This window comes from Orcinus orca, chromosome 15 (assembly GCF_937001465.1).
Source record: "Orcinus orca chromosome 15, mOrcOrc1.1, whole genome shotgun sequence".
Classification (NCBI taxonomy): domain Eukaryota; kingdom Metazoa; phylum Chordata; class Mammalia; order Artiodactyla; family Delphinidae; genus Orcinus; species Orcinus orca.
In genome coordinates this window covers 7322958-7345824 of record NC_064573.1, presented here as the reverse complement: position 1 = coordinate 7345824, position 22867 = coordinate 7322958, and the positions used below count along the sequence as shown (strand labels likewise).

The window sequence follows — 22867 nt, the reverse complement described above, 5'->3', positions numbered from 1 at the left end:
TCTTACACAAAATCACTGCCTATTTCATCATTCCTTCTAATCTAAGCTCACTGCACCCTGACTGTAACATCTATTTCGGGACTGATCACATCTTGCTCTGTAGTGAAGGAGCAAAACATCATGGCCAACGACCTGGGCTCTAGAGCCAAACACAATTCTGGATTCAAATAACGCTCCACCAGTTAGCAGCGCTGGAACCTTACACAAGACACTTATTCATTCCATGCCTTAATCTCTTCTTCTGTAAAACAGTAAAATGATTATCAATTTTTTAAAGACTAAGAGGACCCATGAGGAAAATTTCTCTATAAATGTTTAAATAAACTTAAAGTAAAATCAGTTTTCCTTAAATTAGTGCTCAAGGAAGTTTGAAAGAATCACATATTTCACAAAGAAAAGCTCAAAAGCAAATGACACACATTTCCTCTTTTTTGATAACTGATAAAACAGATTTTAAAAAATACAGACATAATTCTGCTCAAGAGCAGCAGAAAAGATCAAATTTTGTTCTTAGAGCTGCTGCTACAAACTGGTTTGTCCTGGGCATAAACACCTATCTAGTTTGGGTATTTCTGACAAGTAGAAATGTGATCTCAGGAGGAAAAACAACTGATACCTGACCCCTCCCCTGGGGAAGGAGACACTGAGTTGAGGGAAGCCATCTCTGAAAAGGCATTTATTTACCAGGGCAACACCCCCAAGGTAACAATGACACTCCTTACTCTACCTATAATTTACAAAACATACAAGTCACAATCAACTAAACTAATATTCATTAGATAACACCATTAAAGTCCCTAATGTGGCATTAACAACACAGAACGGATAATGATCCAGCAACAGCACACTGGATGATACGACCCACATCAAAAGACAGTGCTTTCCTCAGAAAGACAAAGTGGAAAGACAAACCAATCAACAAACTGTACCTTTTCTCAATTCTGGGAGACATACAAAATAATGATATTAATAACCAGATAAACTCATTAGCAAGATTTACATCCACTCAACTGATACCTCAATTTGTAACTTCAACATTTTCTTATACCTGAGAAAGTATTAGTTGGTCTAGGTACTGACAGTTTAGGTTTAAAGTAATACTGGTATAAGGGCTTCCCTGGTAGTGCAGTGGTTAAGAATCTGCCTGCCAATGCAGGGGACACAGGTTTGATCCCTGGTCCGGGAAGATCCCACATGCTGCGGAGCAACTATGCCCATGTGCCACAACTACTGAGCCTGCACTCTAGAGCCCGTGAGCCACAACTACTGGGCCCACAAGCCACAACTACTGAGCCCGAGCACCACAACTATTGAAGCCCGTGAGCCTAGAGCCCATGCTCCGCAACAAGAAAAGCTGCTGCAATGAGAAGCCTGCACACCATGACAAAGAGTAGCCCCCGCTCGCCGCAACTAGGGAAAGCCCGCACACAGCAACAAAGACACAATGCAGCCAAAAATAAAGAAAGAAAGAAAGAAATTTAAAGTAATGGTATAAGGAATAAACTCTCCATATTTGTCTCCTGCTGGAAAAAAGATATATAGTATATCTCATATGGTAAGGAAAACATGACAATTCGTAGAACTCGGGTAATTAGATTAATTTTTGTGAATAAAAGTCACCAATTTGGTGAGTAATTCACCAATACCAAAACTCTTCTGTTTGGAAAACAAAAAAGAAAGAAAAAAGTTGACTGTAAAAATTCTAACAGGTAATACTAATCTTTTGAGGAACTACAAGAAGGTAAATCTTACATAAGACTATATATATGAATTCTTAAAAAAAACAGATTTCACTGGTATGTATTTCTAAAAGTCTATGTGATATCCTAACATAAACAAGTTAAAGACTTTTGCATTAATAGATGTGCTTCTATTTTAATAATGATTATAATAAGTGACATATTTACAAAGTGTTTCTTGGAAAATCTAGTAGCTTAATCTGTAAGATTTATATATTATTATAGAGAAATGCAAGTTTGATTTGCTTTTGTTTTTTGTATGTAAGTTTCCTTGTATGAATAAATATAACTTGGGGACTTCCCTGGTGGTGCAGTGGTTAAGGATCCACCTGCCAATGCATGGGACATGGGTTTGAGCCCTGGTCCAGGAAGATCCCACATGCCGCGGAGCAACTAAGCCCGTGTGCCACAACTACTGAGCCTGCACTCTAGAGCCCATAAGCCACAACTACTGAGCCCGCGTGCCACAACTACTGAAGCCCACATGACTACAGCCCGTGCTCCATAACAAGAGAAGCCACCGCAATGAGAAGCCCACACACTGCAACGAAGGGTAGCTCCCGCTCGCCACAACTAGAGAAAGCCCACGCGCAGCAACAAAGACCCAACACAGCCAAAAGTTAATTAAAAAATAAATGTAACTTGATATCTACAAAATAGCTAACTCAAAAGTTATTTACAGCAATTACTATTTACCGCATACCTACTATAAGCAAAGAACTGAAGAATGTACAAAGATTTCAAAGTTAGTCTACAGCCCTTTAAACAAACAGGTAACCTAAGAAGAATTATTTTTAAGCACATATTAACGCTGTACTTCTGTGAACTAAATAACCAATTAATACAATCCCCTTTAGCATTGAATCATATAATTATTTCTCTTATTGAGACAAAGATACACACTATTTCTAGCTTGCAAAAGAAAGCATGACATCTAGTGGAACTGGAGCAATTATTCTGTTTTTCTAAATAAAGGTTCAATTTAGCACTAAACATAAACTCTTCTGAGTCTAGAGGGAAAAAAAAAAAAGTCTCTTAAAACTTAGCAAAAAGTACCAGTCTCTTGAGAAACTGTAGGAGGTGAATCTTATTAATTCCTGTTTAATTATTTAATTCTCATATTATTTTTGCTCCTGGAAGCAGTGGTGTCAAGGTTCTGCCTTCCTAATAGTTTCTACAACACAGTATATTGTTCCAAAAATACATTGCAATGCTTTCCAGTTGAGAATGATTTTGTATGCTTATAAAACAAATGAAACCTAGCATGTCATTATTTAGAAATAATTAGTGTCTCAAACTTTTTAGAACAAAGCACCTTATAAATTAAAAAAAAAAAAAAAAAGGGGGCTTCCCTGGTGGCGCAGTGGTTGAGAGTCCGCCTGCCAATGCAGGGGACACGGGTTCGTGTCCCAGTCCGGGAAGATCCCACATGCTGCGGAGCGGCTGGGCCCGTGAGCCATGGCCGCTGAGCCTGCGCGTCCGGAGCCTGTGCTCCACAACGGGAGAGGCCACAACAGTGAGAGGCCCGCATACCGCAAAAAAAAAAAAAAAAAGGAAGAAAGGCAGGCAGGTGTACATAAATTTCAGGTATTTCAGATAATCAAGACAAGCTTCTATTTGATGCAAGCATTTAGAAATGTGTTTAAAATCATTAGTACCACACTGGAATCATCTGAATGGATCAACATTCTTCAAACTGCCTTGTCCTTAAACAAAATTTCAGGGTAATCAAGCATTACTAATCATATGGGATTTGTTCTCTTTTTCTACTACTACTGATAAACATTTTAAAACATTTGAACTTCCGGTTCTATCAAAAAAGGTAGGAAAGAGGTTGACAATTCATCTAAAAGGATATTCAGGGCACTTATTTGAGCAAAACAGACACTAGTTCTGTTATAGACGGCACTTCAAATAAATCACAGTTGTTATGGTCATAACCTTATATTTCACATCTATTCTTATCCCTCCACTATGTAAATTCAAATTTTTTCAGAAATTCAAAATGCAGCACTTAAGCGTTCTTTGGAAGTACCATTGTTTCCAAAGTGGAGAGAGAACTTGGATCTCGATCTTGACTGGACATCCGAGATGGAGCCCTCCAAAACTTGAATGAGTCATCTAAACCTGTGACAACAAGAAAACCGTCAACGTGAATAGCCTTCTGGGCACTGTAACGATTAACAGAAAGAATACTCCTTACATGAAACCAATCCAGAACTAAAGAAGTGCGAAAGAAGTGTGCCTAATTTTTATTATTCTTAATTAATTTATATATACAGCATGTTTCACAAAAAAATTTAAAACAATTAGTTGACTGCGCTTTAGTTTAATCTAACACAATTTAGCAAGAGCACCAGCTCCCAAACTTCAAAGTGCAGAAGAATCATAAAGGGCTTGTTAAAGTGGTTTCCTGAGTCCTATTCCCAGAGATTCCATTCCCCAAGCCAAGGTCGGGGGTGGCGTAAATCTGCATTTCTAACAAGCTGGAAGCAGATGTCAGTGCTGCTGGTTCAAGGGCCATGCTTCCAGTAACACAGATACAGAGAAATCCAAACAATTAAAGTGGTCACTTTCCTCACAGGGACATTTGTTTAGAATGTTCAAAAACTTCATTAAATGTCATTCTCCTCTTAATGCCTCCAAGAAGTGAGCAGAAAAGTGAACTAGAAATTTACATTTAAGTATTTCAGGGTAAGGGAACTTCATGTTTGTAGTTTACTCTTAAATGGCTCAGAAAAAATATATATATGTATATATGCATATAAATAAATATATTTCACTTATACGCACATACATACACATGGTATAGGAGGGCAAATATAGTAAAATGTTAACATTTGGGAATTCTTTGTTCTATTCTTGTACCTTTTCTGTGGGAAATTATGTCAAGATTTTTTAACATTACTTTAAAATTTTAAAAATTTTTAAATTTTTATTATTTTATTTTTATCTTAAAATTATTTTTATTCTTACTATTAAATTATCATTTATTATTATGAGACATAATTATCATTTATATGCACTAAGATCTTATACTTAGGAAATCCAAGAGAATCTACAAACAAGTAGAAATGAAAAGATTTCAGCATATATTTTGATAAATGAGTAACATTCCAAAAAACAAATAGCTTTTCAATATACTAGCAAAACAAATTAGAAAATTTAGTAGGAAAGGTCTCATTCTTGTTTGCCTGGGAAGAACCTTCCAAAAATTTAAGACATTAATACAGGAAAAAACTGTAAAACTTTACTAAAGGGCATGAAATAACTTATGAAACATTAGTAAGATGTCAAAAACGGTTTCCATGAAGAATTTATAAAATAGAAAAATGCTTGGGCAATGTTTAGTGAAAGGAGGAAATACAAAAATGTACATAAGATATGAACACAATTATGTAAAACAAACAAGAGCTATACAGAGAAAGAAGACTGGAAGAAAATATACTGTAAGGTAACAAAGGCAACCTCTGGGTAATGGGACTAGAGAATGTTTTCCTGTGTACTTTTCATTATTTTTCAAATATTTTGTAACAAACACATAGGTTTTTAACAGTTTAAGAAATGTTACATTTTATTAAAAATATAAATATAATATTCTTACCATTTAAGTCATTGCCTTCAGAAGTTCCATTAAGAGCAGAACAATTCAAATCAAACGTATACCGTCCCAGGTAACAATGTTTTACCATCTGATTCAAATGTTCATAAAAATGGCAGTGGTACAAAAGAGCCTGAAGGGCAGGTTTTCCTATGAGCGACAGGCCAGAGTCCTCATCATGGACACAGGGGCCCTGTAGGAAAAGAGGGGGAGACAGTGATTTATCACTTAATTTCTTCAAAAAGACACATGTCTCCCCACATTCCCCTCAATGAAACAAATGGGTCCCAGATGTGACCATTCTCCTTTCACCTGCCCGTCCTTCCCCACATACACCAGCCTGACCCGGGCAGAGGATTTCACAGGACTCCAGGTCTCTGCTGCCTAAAAATCCACTGAAGGCAGAAGGCTGATCTAGTCTCTCTCTTGAGGGGCTAGAATGAAAAGCCTGATATCCACAGTAAAATCTGTTTGCCACTTTACTTCCCACTGAATTAACCCTTCTTCCAAGGGAATTCCTTGCATACATGCATGCATGCGTGCAAACACACACACACACACACACATACACACACACACACACCTTCCAGCAGGAGGCTGAGAAGGATCTGCCATTGCAAAATTTTAATCTCTTTGCACTTTTTTTTCAAATAATTTTTTGCACTGTCACTACTTTTCCTGGAATATCCAAATGGCAAAAATCAAGCAAGCCATTAAAAGTATGCAAAGGATCGGTTTAAAGTATGCAAATAATCACATCATTAGTTTATAAATATTTCTCTTTTTTGGAAAATGATAATCAATATAGTTAAGACTTTTCAAACAGACCATAATAGAGAGAAAAATAAAAGATAGAAAATCGAAATCTAAGTGCCAACAGGAAAGGTCTGGTCAAAGCCTATTCAAAGTTTACCATTAACTGAAATTTGCATACGTGCCCCTTCTCTCACGCCTCCTGGTCACCAAGGAAAGATGGATATTAAAACTCACTATCCAGGAAGATAAAGTAATAGTTAAACGTATAATTACAGTTAAAGATATAATTACATTAAGAAGATTATTTCCATTAACCCTTCTCTTTAAGAATATTATTAAAATTAAATGTCTTACTTCAATATTAAATACTTTTTATTTTTATGAATTTGTTATTGTTGTGTTCTAATAAACCTACCCAACACTGTGAGCTTTACTCTTTACAAATAGGGCAATTTACTTGTCCAAGAAGGAATAAGACTCTTTAATGAGCAGTCACAGACGCTGGTCACTGTGTTAACTTTAAATCCGGAGCTTGAGAAGCGGCAGGCGAAACAGAGAGGAGTACATGAACAGGGTCACGTGGCTCCCGTCTGTGAACCAGGTGCACATTTCAGGCAATGTGGCCCTTTCATGCATTACTTTATTTAAATATCTAGGACAAAGTAATTCATCCAAAGCCACAGAGCCAATCCTAACATTCAAAATGTTCTATCTTTTAAGCAACTTATAGCATTCATAAATGTAAAAAGCACATATGAGATCTGCAATAGTTGCTTAACATCACAAATTAAAGCCCCCATTATATTGATTCCAGGAAGGACCAACAACCAAGAGGAGAATTAAAAATAATTCAGCAAAGGTTACTAGCTTAATTGCAGCTGTGTAACACACCCCAATAAATCAATAAAATAAAATTATTAAACAAAGTACCACAAACACTATTTTTTAATTTATTTCATAATAATACTAAGAATAATTTTCAAATATTTTATTATACATATTATATAAAATTATTCAAAATTTTTTCTTGTGCAAAATTGTGTCTATATAATTGTTTCCTGGATGAGTTAACAGCCACAGTCCAAATTAACAAAGGTTTAGCCAAAATTACATGAAGGAATGTAAACTGTATAAATGCTGAAAACAAGTTCCTCAAGAGTTCTTAAATCTGCTGATTCTTTATTCGGTAAAGGCCCACTGAGGCTGATGGTTTCACCACGTGCTAGAAGGAGAAGTGTTACAAACCCACTGTCTTCTAAAATCCATCTTTTCTTTAGTTATAAATATTTTCAAAGTGAGAAATTACACACGTAAATATGATGCAGAACTATAGTAGTTATTCTATAAATATGTATAATTATCATGGTAATTATCATGGTATATAATTGACATAATATTCACCCTTTAATTAATATATTTAAAAATTCATTTTTTTCTCTAGTTCTTACTAATATAAAAAGAAAAAAGATTTAGAAAATAAAGATAACAAAAGAAGTCATAAAAGACATAAATTTAAATCAACCTAGTAAAGTTTAGAACCTGACTTTTTTTCTTCGCCTATAAGTCACAGTGAAAATTATTTGGCCTACCAAGATTGAAAAAGTTAAACTAATTCTGATATGAACAAAAAATTAATATCCCAGAATTTAAAGACCAGGAGATAGAAAAGATAAGGAGCAGAATATTAATTCAAGAGGCCTAATATAAGACTCATATAATTTCTAGAAAAATAAAGAAAAAGGAAAAGTCATTTTTAAAATAAATAAATATGAAAAAAAATTGTCAGAGCCAAAAGAAATAGAACATCTATGTCTCCAAATTAAGGAGCTTAATAAATATCAAGCAAGAGAAATGAAAAAAAGACATAGAATCATAAAATTCTAGAACATTAAAGACAAAGTGAAGATAGTAAAAGAAAAAGTCATCCATAAAGAGGTAAAAAGAATCAGATGGAAAAATTCTGAAGAGTGCAGGCATGCGCTCCCTCTTTCGTTTTGCCTCGTTGCAGCCGAGAAAGCAACATGGGTCACCAGCAGCTCTACAGGAGCCATCCGAGAAAATTCGGCCAGGGTTCTCACTCTTGTTGCGTTTGCTTAAACCGGCACAGTCTGATCCAGAAATATGGCCTCAATAAGTGCTGCCAGTGTTTCCCAGTATGCGAAGGACATCAGCTTCATTAAGTTGAACTAAGTGTGAACTTCTTGAATGGGTCATCAAGCATATCTACTTTCCTCAGAAACAATACTAACTCTCTGTATATAAATAAAAATGTTAAAACTTAAAAAAAAAAAAAAGAATCAGATGGGTATCCAACTTCTCATCTGTAGCACAAGATGTTAGAAGACAGTGGAGCAAAATTCTTACGAGGAATGATTTCAGCCTAATACCTAGTAGCCCAAACTATCAATCCAGTGCAATTTAAATACATTTTCAAACAAACAAGAACTCAGAAGTTTGTCACTCATGCATTTGTTTTTAGGTAGGAATACAATTGTTTTGAGGATGATTACTAGGAAAGGGGATTCTAAAAGAGAAAGGATGATTAAGAGCTTAGAAAAACTTGAGCTATGATACGGACTCACAATGCAAGAAAAAAATTAACAGAAACTCCAAGGGCAAAAAAATCACCCAACGCCCAAATCAAGTTTTTAAATCACACACACACACACACACACACACACACACAAATACCAGGAAAGTTTTCCTCTGAGTGCCAGAGGGGTCATAGCCCTGGAAGCATAGATAAGGAAGTGTAACAACAGCCCAACAAATAATGGCTCTGTAGCAAATTATTAGTTTTCACTTTTTAGAATCAACTTATAGATATAAGGAGACTGTAGAAGAGAATCTAACCATAATCAGCCTTCACAAAGTAAAAGTGGAGATGAAACTGGCAAAGATTGGCAGTAGAAGTGGGGGATGAGATACCGGTAAAAGGAACAACTTAGCCACATCTTAACTTCTAAATGGGGGCGGGCAAGAGATATGACCCATAGGTAAGGAGACCAGAAACAGCAGGGGTGACCAGGGGAGAAACTAAGACCACTAACAGAACTATATGGGCAGGACATTGTTTAAGTGAGCTAAATCCTATGTATTGACACAGTAAAGGAACAAACATACTCTATTACTGCAAACACACTATTTAGAGACAGGAAGGTAACTACCTGAAGAATTAAAATCAGTAGGAGGTAAAGCTGTCTCTGTGAATGAAGAGGGTAAAGAATTTCAGTATAAGCTCTATTAGCTTTTGTAACCATATATATTCATTATTTGAAAAAAATAATTTCTTCTAAAAATTCAAACATTTCACTCAAAATATTTTTAAATTTCTCAAACAAAACCAGATGATCTGGAATATGTACATATTACATAACCATTATTTATTTTTTATTTGATTTATTTTAGCTAAGCATTTAGCCTGAATCCCCAATCTCCATGTGCCAGAGCTTCCTAGTAGCAATGGCACATTATCAACAGAGCTTTAATCACAGCAGTGAAGCCAAGTCCAGCATAAGCGCAAAAGATGGTGTGGCTCAGGTTTTCCACACATGACTAATGTACAAGGGCCAGAACAATGAAGCCTTTCACGCATGTACTAGGCTTCGCTCCATAGATTCATCAGTAATTGATGGGGCTGTCTTCTGGTAAGTGGGGAAATCAGCACAGTCTAATTGCTCTGTCTCAGGACGTCTATATCCTTACCAGCCTTGCCCTCAGGTGAGCGCTCGGGCTGCCAGATCATCTGCAAAATTGCCAGGGAGAGCTGAGAAGGGCAGTATGCAAAGAAAGAAAACTCTTCAAATCACCAAGAGCCATAACAAATAAGTTTGCAAAGAAAACAGCAATTATGTCATAGAATACTCCGATTAATTTGAAAATATTGATCTCAAGGATGCAAGAAGCTACAGTATTACATTTAAGACATTTTACTCCTAGTGTCACAGTACTAACATATCCATTAGCTATGATTCAAAAGGAACTAGAAGCAAAACAAAATTGCATGTAAGAAGAATGGAGAATATTTTCAAGAAGAAAAAGGAATTATTTTGATACATAACAAATTTTTAAAATGCTATAATGTAATGCAGAGATTGAAAAAAATGACCCTAGTTACATAAGAAATCCCTAACTGCATATAAATTATGAATATAGTTAAAATGGTATTGTTTCTCTGACACCAAGTACTTAGCATTTTGTGAAATCAATATTCATAATGATCCATGATGAACACATTAGAAGATGAAAAATATGCATTGATAATTATAACATCAAATATGAAAACGATACATACTACAACTATAGATGAGTCGGCCATCTCTCTACAACACATATAAACACATATGCAGACAGTCTAGCTATGTCCACTGAGAGCGTATAGAAGCAAAGACCCCTCCCTCGGAGCAACGAGCATATCTAGAACTCATTTCTATATACATTCTCCATTGAAAGAAATCAGGGCTCTTTGAGCAAATATCTGATTCCAGGGTGGCGCTGGGAAAGTCAAGAACATCTTGCTATGCCAGGAAGTAAACGAGTACTCAAAGGTTGATAAAGACATGTTAAAAGGATATAGGAGTCTTTGTGAAGGAAGTCCTCCTAGCCAAATCTGAAACAATTTGAACATCTAAATAAATAATGATAGAAAGAGATCATAATCCATGAAACATACTAAGAATCCTTGAGTCCATATTGGTGTAAATAAATAAGTGAATAAATAAATAAGAAAGGAAGGCTCTTCCTTACAGTAAAATGTAATTAATGTGGAAGAAATAATGGAATTAGAAAATCATCATTTGGCAACCATTCTGTAATAACTGCTTCAGACAAGAATCACAAATGAAGTTAAAACTAATAAAAGTTGATGAGAAATAGATATTTTACAGTCTCAAAGCACCTCCTGGCAAAAGGAAAAATTTTAAGCCCACAATGGAGAAAACAGACCAACTCTACCTTAACCAAGTAAGCAAGGTTAATATCACCAGCAATGGGACAAAGAGATAGCCTATCTGCTGATATAATATAATAAGAAGCACAGAGCACTTCTGTGGCTTTTCTGCCAAAAATGCATAACCTGAATCAAATTCTGAGGAAACAGACAAACCTAATTAAAGAATATTACAAAAACTAAATAGGCTATGCTCTTCAAAAATGCCAAGGTCATAAATGTTAAAGATTTAGGAACTATTTTAGATGAAAGAAACTAAATAGACATGACAGCTATATGCAACATGTATTCCTAAATTGGATCCTAGATCCTGACTGTCTTCTTTTTGTTTGTTTTCTATGAAGGACAGTAGTGGGACAATTGGAAAAATTTGAATACTTGCCACATTTTGATAATTATTATAGTGATTCTGTAAGAGAATGTCCTTGTTTTTAGGAAACTCACAATTAACTATTTAGGGAAAATAGAAGTATATGTCTGCAACTCTCAAATAGTTCAGAAAAAAGACACTAGGTAGAGCTAAAGCAAATATGGTAAAATTATAACATTTGGGGAATCTGGGTGAAGGGGATATAAAAACTGCTATACTGTTTCTGCAACTTGCATTTAAGTCTAATTTTTTTTCAAAATAAAATTTAAAAAATAAAATAAAATATATGTGCCAACTCCTCTCACAAACATGGAAAGGAATGAAAGCATTAACAAGTGTATTTACACCACAAACTGACATCTCATTATATTACTTAAGTGCATGAAATTACCTTTACATTTAAATCTGTGACACCATTTTCAAGGGAAAGAACAACTTTAATATTGTAAAAAGTACACATAAGCTACCATGAGCATATATAAAACACTGTAGTAATGTTCTCTTGGTAGAACACTGTCTTCCCCCCACAGGCCATAAGCCCCAGAGCACTAAGTCAGATCATCTGTGAATCCCCAACATTTAAATACTCAACAAACATTTAGAGAAATGAACTGAAACAAACTACACAGATAATCCCTATCTAACAGCTTTCTTGTTATAATCAACTCTAAGATTCCATTCTGGTTGTTAAAGTTGCTGGGATATGGATTTGTGACATTAGTTCTCAAACTAAACCCAGAAACAGAATCTTCCACATCCAGGAATACTAAATCCAAGTCAGACTCTAGGAAACCAGTTTACAAGACGCTGCACAGCTGGGAACACAACATAGTTGAGGGTCCCTTGGACACTAATTCTGTTTTCCCTCCCTAAGAGAGGAATGTAACCTTGAACAAAGAAAGGCCATTATTATAAACGCTGCTGTTAAAAAACAGAATAGAAAAGGTCTGTGATGCCCCGAGGACCGACGCACCAGGAACGGGGCCCTATGAGGGCTGCTGGGCTCCCCGGGAAGCTGCGCTGAGAGGCTCTTTACCTGTTCCTACTCCTCGTGACCGCCCACTCCCAGTGCGCTTCTGTATCCAAGGAAATCCAAATGGGAATTTCACTACAAAAAGTAAGACCTGATTTTCAACTTTATTTACTTAGCAACATCAAGAAGACTAACAGGATAAATGGAATGATTTGCACATCTCTACGCATTAGCAAAGACGGATAGAGGACCACTCTCTGTGGATGGGGCTGCGAGAAACATTTTTTTTTAATATTAAAAACATGGTCCTGAAATACACATTCCACCTAGGAAGATTAAGTTAAATAGTAAGAAATATGCAAGGCAGTAAAGGTATATATGAGAAGAACCTAATTTAATGGTATAGACATTAAATGCTAGTACCTTTCAGAGAAGAGGAAGATTAAGATGGATTGTAGCAGTTGGTGAAAGTATTTTTTTAAAAATACTTTCTTTAAATTAAAAAAAGTTTTATTGTACAACACACGGAATATAGCCAATATTTTATAACTATAAATGTAATATAAGCTCTAAAAACTGTGGATTACTATGTTGTACACCTGAAACTTATATTGTATGTCAACTATACCTCAATTTAAAAAAAGAAAAAATAGTTTGCAAATGAAGTAAACGTTATCCAAAAGCCCCTTGAAAACACTGCTAAATTTTGGTAGCCTTATAAATAGACTAAGAAAAAGAAAAATTATAAGCTAAATCTTAAAACTTAAGGAAGAACTAAATTTTTATAAAATTTATAACTTTAATAAATTAAATATTCCTTTCAAACCCCCCCAAAATGTTTTAAGTGACTTAGGCCTTACCTTGTTCCAGAAAAGATTTAAGCCCTATTACAAGGAAAGGTAAATTATAACATGAAAAGTACACCAGAAATGAAAGAAAACAAAAGGTATGTAAACAGTGGAACCAGCTAAAAAGTATCTACCACATTTGATAAGAGAGCACTAAACTTTACTTAACAACAAAAGGAAACCCAGCCAGTTATATAACTCATAATTTATTTATGCAAATGATTCCCACTCAGAAGTACAATTTCAATAGTAACATGAAATAGAAATCTAGACCTGCTGTGTGGGGAAAGAATTGGGACAGAGGTAATAATCTTAAAGCAAACACTGCAGAACACCCAGTGGAACAAGAGTGTAAAGGGCATCAACTCAGACTTCAGGCACCAAGACAAAGTGCAAAGCAGTAAAAGCAGTTCTCTTTGTAAAATATTATTAATCAAATATCTACCTCAACCAAAATAAAATATTTACAAAGCTTCTATATACTAGTGCTACTTCCTGCTCTATCCTCCCAAACACTGCAAAACGTACACCAAGGCAAGTAAATGAAACATCTTATTGAATAAGATTATTACTCATCGTTCTACGAAAGACAGTTTTAATTTTAAATTACTGAAAAAGTAGCACCTTCTTTCTGGCTGTAGTAAACTGGCAAAGGTCACAACTTCTTGGAGATTATAAAATTCCATTATCTAGGCTTCCCTGGTGGCGCAGTGGTTGAGAGTCCGCCTGCCGATGCAGGGGACACAGGTTCGTGCCCCGGTCCAGGAAGATCCTACATGCTGCGGAGCGGCTGGGCCCGTGAGCCATGGCCGCTGAGCCTGCGCGTCCGGAGCCTGTGCTCCGCAACGGGAGAGGCCACAACAGTGAGAGGCCCGCGTACCGCAAAAAAAAAAAAAAAAAAAATTCCATGATCTATATTTGAAGAATATCTTCCTCCCTTACTAGAGCAGCTGTTTCCACTTTGGGATTTAAAGTACCACTAAACTTTTAAAAATTGGGGGACATATACTAGATTACCAACTATTTTATACTACCAAGTGAGGACACTTAAAAAAAAATAACCAAAAACAAATTTTCAAAAGAGAGGAAGAAAATGTGAGTTTATTAAAAATACACCAAAAAAAGACTGATTTTCCTAATTTTGCTTAAGACTAGTAGAAGTTTCATCATCAAGTACTATTTTGGATTAGAGTAGCTCTCAAATATTTTTGATTATGGCCAACATAGGTGAAGCAAAAGACTCTAAAAGCGTACTTAAACCACTGTTTTCAACTTTTTTTAGTAGAAAATTAATTCTGTGATGAAGAACTGGAAAATAACAAAATCAAAAAGCTGCACTAAGCATGTCACCAGTAGCAAAAAGGAGCTGTATACTATTTAACTTACTAGAAAAAAATGTGAACTTCTACACATGGTTTTATATTATAATGTCCCAAGAGCTTTAATAGAACCCAGAAAACTTATCACTCTTGCCTTTATATTTATTTCAATAATTTAAAAAAAACTCACTGGCAGTACATCACAAAGGTTATAGTATACAAATGTCACTACTTTAACAATGGGAGTAGAGATCATTTGCATTTGAGCCAAAAATAACATTTTTAAATGTAGTTATTGGATAACAGGCATCAAAACCACTACACTGTTAATGTAAATATTAATCCTGTGTAGTCTTTTCTAATTTGTCTCCTATGGTTTTATTACAACACAGACTGTGAATAACAACCATCATCAGAAGGCACGTTAAACAAATTAAAGGAGCCAGTGGACAAGCAGCCTGGGATTTTCAATAATTGGCAGCATTAAACTGGGTTTGCAAAGTTTGGAAAAGTGAAGCTTCCAAGAGTTAAATGAGATCCAGGCCTTAACGACCACCAGGATTCAAGCTCTAGGTGACTGCCCCAAAAGCTGCCCTCACTACAGCTCAACTAGATTCAGTAACTCCTCCAAATATATTCTAACGAAAACTTAAAAAGAAACCTTAGATCTTATCTAAGATCCTGGGGGATGAGATGCAACAGTGTGATACATATGCACATATAGGATGAGGACATATGGATAAAGACATGGGTAGAAAAAAAGCATGTCTCATTTGCCCCAGGTGAGCACTTTTCTATCCTCCAAATCACCTAAAAAGCACTAGGCTATAAAAAAAGGTTAGGTAAAACTATCTACTGACTTGTCATTCAGAACATGATACAAAAAATTAATCTAATAGAAAGCAAAGAAAGATAAATTATGACTCAGTGTACTTACCCAGAAAAGAAAAAAGAAGTTAACATCAATGCATATTTAACTACAAACAAATTTGTTTATTATTATTAAATTAGAGAGACAATAAGGTGAGTGCGAAAGAGAAACTGCCTGGACTGAAAGCAAAAGGGTGTGATTTAGGGCCAACTACTTAAACCTGCTGTGCTAAATTTTCTTAATCTAAAAAATGAGGATAATAATGGTTCATAACTCAAACCATTACACAAGCTGATATTTGTTATGTTTCTAGACGAGTGCCTAGTACATAGTAAACATGTCAGTGATTATTATTTCTGTTTAAAATTATTTTTAACACCACAGAGAAGAATTTGTAAATCTGATCAAGCATAAAAAAAAGTCTACATTCTCTTTCAAGAGGTCCTGTTGGCTTGTATAAAGTTTCATCAGTAAGGAAATATATACATATATATATATATATATATATATATATATATATATATATATACATGCTGAAACTTTATCATCACTTAATCTCAAATATCTACTAGGTTGATAATTGTTTAAAGTCACCTACCTGCCAAGTATAACCCTTTATGATTTCTGAAGGCATTGGAATTACAAGGAGATTTTGAAAAATAAATGCAGCCTGAAATTAAAGGAAAAAAATGTCAATACTGCCATCTTGTTGTCATGTCTGAAATAACCAATATAGTGTTATTTAATAACAAAAAAGCATATCCCTGGTCAGCTGCACATGCTGAGAGGTCATTATGAGAACTCCCCACTGCCCTTCCTGTTAGGTGATGACATAGTAGTGGGGGAAACTACTTCACAAGCAAAGATATTTTTTCCTATTTCAGAATTTTGTCTTTCCAAAAAATGATCTGTAAACCATAAACTGTTCTGGTAGTATTTAAGAAATCGACTTCATGTTTCTATTATCCTCCTACAGATCATATACACACACCTTTCTCCCTATCTTTTTCTTCCTCTCTCATACAAGCTCCTCCCAATAAAAAACTGCTAACTAGAAATACAAACCACAAATGTCCAACTTAACCTCCTAGGTCCTGAAGATGGTCAAATTAAAAAATCATACTAATTATGAACACTGATTATCTATTTAGTGAAAGATTATAACGGGAGAATAACCAGAGTAACAGAGGGGATCCAAAGGGAGTGAAATTTTCAACCACCTTAACTGGAAGCCAGTAGACAGTCTTTAAAGTTGGTAAATCAAGAGGAAGCTACAAGTTTAAGCATTATTATTAAAAAAAAAAACAAATAATAAGAAAACTACAGCCTTTGGATTTTGAAACTGGAAACTGGCTAATGGTGGGCCCAGGAGCTGCTGTTTTCTTTACAAGCTTCTAAGCATTATTTGATTACTGTTCTTAAAATGGTCTGCATCACTCATCACTTTGATAAAAGCAGCAGTAAAGAAAATAACAAACTATTTAGAAAGAATTAAAATAGCATTTACTTTTCCTCTTACATGTTATATAATAAATACTACAGAGTATTTTGACAGCCCCTTTTCTTAAGTAAAGCTTTATAAACTTACACACTGAGATCATATAAAAGTAATTTCTTTTCCTGTGAACTACTTTTCAATGTGTAATAAAATAGAAGAGTCCATTTAAAATGCACTGAATTCTGCTTTGATCTTTCAGAGTAAAGGACTCCTGTTCTGACTGTGAATCAATACCATTTTGTTCTCTATAACCATTTCATTTCAGTTGTTCGCAGGTCAAAGAGACAACGGTCAGTGGTGAGCCCACAGTGTTGAACAGGGAGTATGGTTCCTAAGAACTACCACAACAGGTCTCTGAGGGAAAACGGGTGGGGCTAAACAGACAGGCCTACCTCCCGGCGTACCATGCTACACTCCGACTGGTCCAGAAGAATGTTCACCACGGTTCCCCAGAGCCCACCAGAAATGTTTTGACAACTGTTTGCTAAGGCCACACAGCCAGTTTCAAGGGTAGTCAGTGCCGATCCTAATCCCAGTGAAGTGAACCTCACCTGTTCAAATTAGAGAAAACGTTGTGAAACCAAAGAACCCGATTTCACAACATGAATTCTCAATTTTTCTGGTACATAAAATATCACATTTTTATGACACTGTCTTGACGATCCTAAATTATAAGATACTTAAAGAATACCGTCCTATAAGTTTATGAGTGAATAAAACTCCTATTCCATGATTTAAGAAAAGTAATAATATAGGTTATAAAAGCTAAATAAAAGCAAATGTCACAAAAAGTCAAAACCAGCTATAAGTAAGACTAAAAATTATAGTTCAAAAGTCTTTTTCTAGGGAAAGCATAGGGTGCCTACGTATCTTTCATGAACATGATTCTTGTTTATTTCTCATTTTTAAGAGGATACTATTATTTTGTTCCACCTTCCTTAATTTTTCAGTGTTTCTTTCAAACAAATGGTTTTAACTTCTTTGAAACTTCTTTTCAAACAGAAGTAATTGAATTATCTTTTTAAAAGGTACTTAGTATTTTCCCCAAAATTCTTTTAAAAGAAAAATGTTTCAAAAGAGATTGACATGGTGTAACGTTTGCCATAGTACCCCCACTGCTCAAGCTACGTATCAGGTGAACTTGTGAATTTTGATTTCAGAACAGAGTTTCACTGATAACCACAGGGTAACAAACAGCAATGCAGTCATAAGGCAGTCAAGCACCAAGTCCAAGTTCAATGTGGCTCGAGAATGTATCTCTAGCTGTTAACAGCACTATATTATATACACAAAAATTTGCTAAGAGGGTAGATCTTATGGTAATTGTTCTAATCACAAAAACAAGCAGTAAGAGGACAGAAGAAACTTCTGTAGGTGAAGGATATGTTTACGGCATTGAATCTGGTGATGTATATTTCAGGGCTGTATACTTATCTCCAAATTCATGAAGTTGTACACATTAAATAGGTACAGCTTTTTGTATGTCAATCATATCTCAATAAAGTGGTTTAAAAAAATCAAATCAGTAGACAAATGGCTAAAACTGGAAAATTCATTAATATAAAACGCTGCATTGTAATGATACTATTCTATTACATGACACTCAAAAGTCACTTGGCTGCTATCCTTCTAAACTGTTTAAAAATGGCTGGACTTCTCCAATAATATTTTGCTGTTCTTTATAAAACTGATAGATTCTATAATAGTTCCTTTCTTACTATTTTTAATCTGTACTCTGAATCTGACTGAATAGGGGGTACCATGAACTGAATAATGTACCCCCAAAATTCATATGTTGAAGCCCTAACTCCTAATGTATTTGAGGAGAGGGCTTTTAGAAGATAATTAAGGTTAAATGAGACCATGAGGATTGGGTCCTAATCTGATAGGATTGGTGGCCTTATAAGAAGAGGAGGAGAGAAAAGGTCATATGAGCATGCAATGAAAAGGGAACCATCTGAAAGCCAGAAAGAGTCCTCACCAAACTTGACCATGTGGGTGGGCACTTTGATCTTCACGTCCAGCCTCCAGACGTGTGAGAAAATAAATTTCTTTGTTCAAGCTACCTAGTCTATGGTGTTTTATTATGCAGCCCAAACTGACCAAGACAGGGGGTAAATATAGCTTAAGGTATAGCACTAAAATAACCTCATTTTGGAAAATATGAACAAGTATATGCATACATGTTTTGTTTCATTTGTTCTTTAATCTACACATAATGGACTCGATTTTCCTTCACACTGACCTCTGGGTCTCGGTCAACCCACAACGGAATCAACCAAGCCAATCCCTGTTGAGTGGTAGCATGTTCTTCACTGTGACTACCCAAAGGCAAGAACCAAAGTGACATCCACTCCTAGAATGAAAAAAAGGGAACAGAAACGCATCAGGTACATTTCTAAGGATAAAACAGAGTTCAAAATAACTGAATTTTTAAAAATCAAAACAAAGTAGAAATATGCTTAAGACTTGGTTTTAATTCATTATTTAGCCAACACAAGGCAAACAACAATCTCAGCTCCTCCTTAAAAAGTTATACATAACAATTTTTCTTCAGAACAGCTACTTTCCCCATGATTTAGATAAAACATAGTTCTCTAGTGCATGCAGATTTCAATCAAAATAAATTTAAAATAAAATTCAGATTTGTGTAATATACAGCTTCTAAGAAACATCTTTGACAAAAATCATTTTTGTCTCCTAAAAAGACAAGTCAAAAGACATTTTCCTAGAGTAAACATATAGGCTTGAAACGTGTTAGACACAGCACATTCCCTTTCTAGCAACTGTGGGAAGACAGACAGCTTTGAAAGCCCTCACCGAGCTCTGGGCCTGGGCCATCATCTCATGGGATAAGTGAAGCAAGCAGAGAACCGTGCTCTTTGTGACACCTTTTCCCATGAAGGACATAGCATTTCCTCCACGCTCCACATAAAAAGAAGTAATGACCTGAAAAACAAATGCAAACAATTTTGTGGCAGCTTTACTCTTAGTGGCTAAATATATACCTTTCTACTGACTTGTCTGAATTGAATCCTAACCACATAAAGTATATTATAATATTCTTAGTTTATACATTTAAAAGTGGTTAAGAAGGTAAATTTTATGTTATGTGTATTTCACCACAATTAAAACAAACATTCTTAGTTTAAATTGTTTTCCTTTGGAATTTGTACAAAGAATGTGTAGTATCCTCCTAGAAGATTTTGTGATTTAAAATATGCTCGTAACATTCTTCAAATGTTATAGTATCCTTTAAGTAAAAGAGTTTATTTTATAAATACCTTGTTGAAAAGTATACTTAGAAATTGCTAGCTATATAAAACTCTTACTAACTACCAGATTTAGGCTAAGTTTTCTGGAAGTATGGTTTGAATGTAAATGGACATTTACATTTCTAAGCGATCTTAGATTTCTACTCCATATTTAAGCATATATTTATTACTTAAATCATTGCCTGTCAACTTTTTCTCTCCCACCTACCTGAGGGCTTTAACACATTTCCATCAGTAACAACAAAAGAAATGTTTCTTATCTGAAGCTATTATGCCCTTATCTGAGAAGCTGAATCAGAATGAACATGGGGAGTTAGGACACAGCAGTTTGAGAAAAAGTCCTTCCACCTGATTTAGAAAATCCTTTAAAATACGTGACAAACTCTTCTGGAAAATTTCTGTGTAAATCACATATTGTCCCCCATATAGGGGTGCAATAAATATTTGTTGACACTGAATAACAAGCATCATTACAGCTTTCAACTCAAAATAAAAAATTTAAAGTGACAAAAGATCACTTTATAATTCACAAAGTTTTAATAAAAAAAAGAATGCTAACTATATTTAGGTGCCAATACATTATGAAGGAAAAACTTGTGAATCAAAGCAATCAAAACCACATGTTATCTAATACAGCAGAAAGTATTTCAATTCAGCCACCCAAGGACTCAATGCTTTTATTCAGCACAGTAAGCCATTTTGTCTTATAACAGAGACTACTTTTTAGTTTGGATTCTTTTCAGCTCATGCAGCAAAGAAGATTAGTTTAAAAAAAAATGGCATAAATATAAATCACGTTAGGCACAGCTTATTTAACAAAAGCAATTTATTGGTAAGATAACTTGGGGATTTTGACTTAAATTAGAATTTTCATAAACCAAATAACTGTATAGTATGTCTGAAAATGAAACAGTTTGGCCAGGGGTTAACAACTACAGGTGACTGCTACAGGAGCCCTGCTCTACTATTCTTTCTGCCTATGTATATGTTTAAGGTTTTTATAATTAAAAGTTTAAAACTTTAAGGGACTATTTTAGAAGAGATCCAAATGATCAAGTCTTTATTATCTTCCTATATGTCACTGGAGAGAGCTATATTGTCATGGTTTAGGTTTTAGCTTAAAAGGGATAAGTCAAGAACGTTGATATTATCTCCTTTCAATTTACCGTCAGATCCCTGGAATTATACTTCATATATAATTTTTAAGGCTTTATTTATCATAGTTTATTCACCTATCATAATGAATCATGCTTAGTCTAAAAGTCTCATTTCCCAACGACAAAAGGCAAATACTGCATTCAAATTTCACTGTGCAGAAACAAAATATCTAATAATGAATTACAACTCCCATCTGAAAAGGAATCAGCTTTAATCAATGAGAAACTATGAAGCAAATCATTTGGACCAACAATGGCTTGTTTCAATGTCCAGTTACATGAGCATTACTTTATTCTCTAAAAGATCAACTTAGCCAGTAGTAAAATAAAGAAACCTGTTTAGCTAGCTAAGTAAGCAGAAGGACCCAAGTAAGATTTAATAGGACGCCGACACAATTTCTAACAAAAGTGACAGATTTTTTTCATATTATTTTCCTGTCATTTAATGTAAAGACATAAAGATTTTCTTCCCAAGATGTTATATGAAGCATAACATGTACTCCTCTGTTTATACCAAATAAAGATTTGTTATCAGATTTTCATAAGAGTGAAACATTATAAAACAAGCATCACACTTTATATCTATTCCTTAGCTAATAAACTGTATTGATTTTTATTACCTCAAAGACAACTGAGCTTAAAATGACAGTATTGTCTTTTTTCCCCCCCGACTTCTTACTGAGAACTAAGCCTTTTTGTTCTCCAATAACATAGAAAGCTCATTTTAATTTCAGGTATTTGAAACACAGGTGTGATCTGAAGTCTCTCCTGTTACACAATTTTACAAACAAAAGTACTTCTGAGGGTTTCTAAATATAAACAACGTAACACTTCTTCAATTACTGCTGTAGTAGGTCCTCACATATCCCTGATCTGAAACAGATAAAAATCACTTAACAGAGGAGATGTGTTCCAAAAGGTTTTTAAATGGAGTATTTATAAATCACATTACCAATAATGCTATAAATTAGGTACTTGTAGACTGAATTATATTAAATGCATTGGAGGAGCTTATTTCTTAAAAAACATTATGGTAAGTTTTTAGCTAATACATCTATTCTAAAAAATTCATATTATTTCTGATCATGGACACCTTGAAGCATGAGATAATTAATTTACTGACAGTTTGCTCTTTTTCAGTATTTACAAGTATTCAAGATAAAAAAATTATTTCACTAAATTGACTACACTAAAATTCATATTAAATTTTATAGTACAGCTGAGAGTATTTAGAATTTTGAAATATTTTTTAAAAAACAAGACGTACTTTTGGAAACAAATCCTAGATAATATCATCTGAAGCATGATTTACAGCTGAATATATAAACATCACCTAAAGTATGATTTAATAATGAAAATACAAAAATTAAACACACATCATTTACATTCATTTACATCACATTTCCAGTTATTCAAACTTTATTCTAATTTTAAAATCATAGATAAGATACAACTAAATTATTCACTATCTGTCCACTATGTACAAATCACTGTCCTAGGCCAGTGGGGAGC

General features: G+C 34.6%; 1 protein-coding gene and 1 pseudogene across 3 annotated transcripts in view; one reads left to right on the top strand and one right to left on the bottom strand.

Annotated features, from left to right (window-relative positions):
• Positions 1–22867, bottom strand: part of RTTN (rotatin) — a 145972-nt gene that overhangs the window by 54284 nt on the left and 68821 nt on the right. For all 3 annotated transcript variants that reach the window (XM_049697998.1, XM_033406088.2, XM_004280001.3), the window contains exons 29-34: positions 19744–19872; positions 19169–19279; positions 17316–17474; positions 16024–16095; positions 5344–5533; positions 3775–3866 (exon numbers count right to left, since the gene is read on the bottom strand). In XM_049697998.1, the coding sequence (XP_049553955.1) occupies positions 3775–3866; positions 5344–5533; positions 16024–16095; positions 17316–17474; positions 19169–19279; positions 19744–19872 (753 nt within the window). The remainder of the gene's footprint in view (positions 1–3774; positions 3867–5343; positions 5534–16023; positions 16096–17315; positions 17475–19168; positions 19280–19743; positions 19873–22867) is intronic.
• On the top strand, positions 7965–8380 carry LOC117196666 (40S ribosomal protein S29-like; annotated as a pseudogene).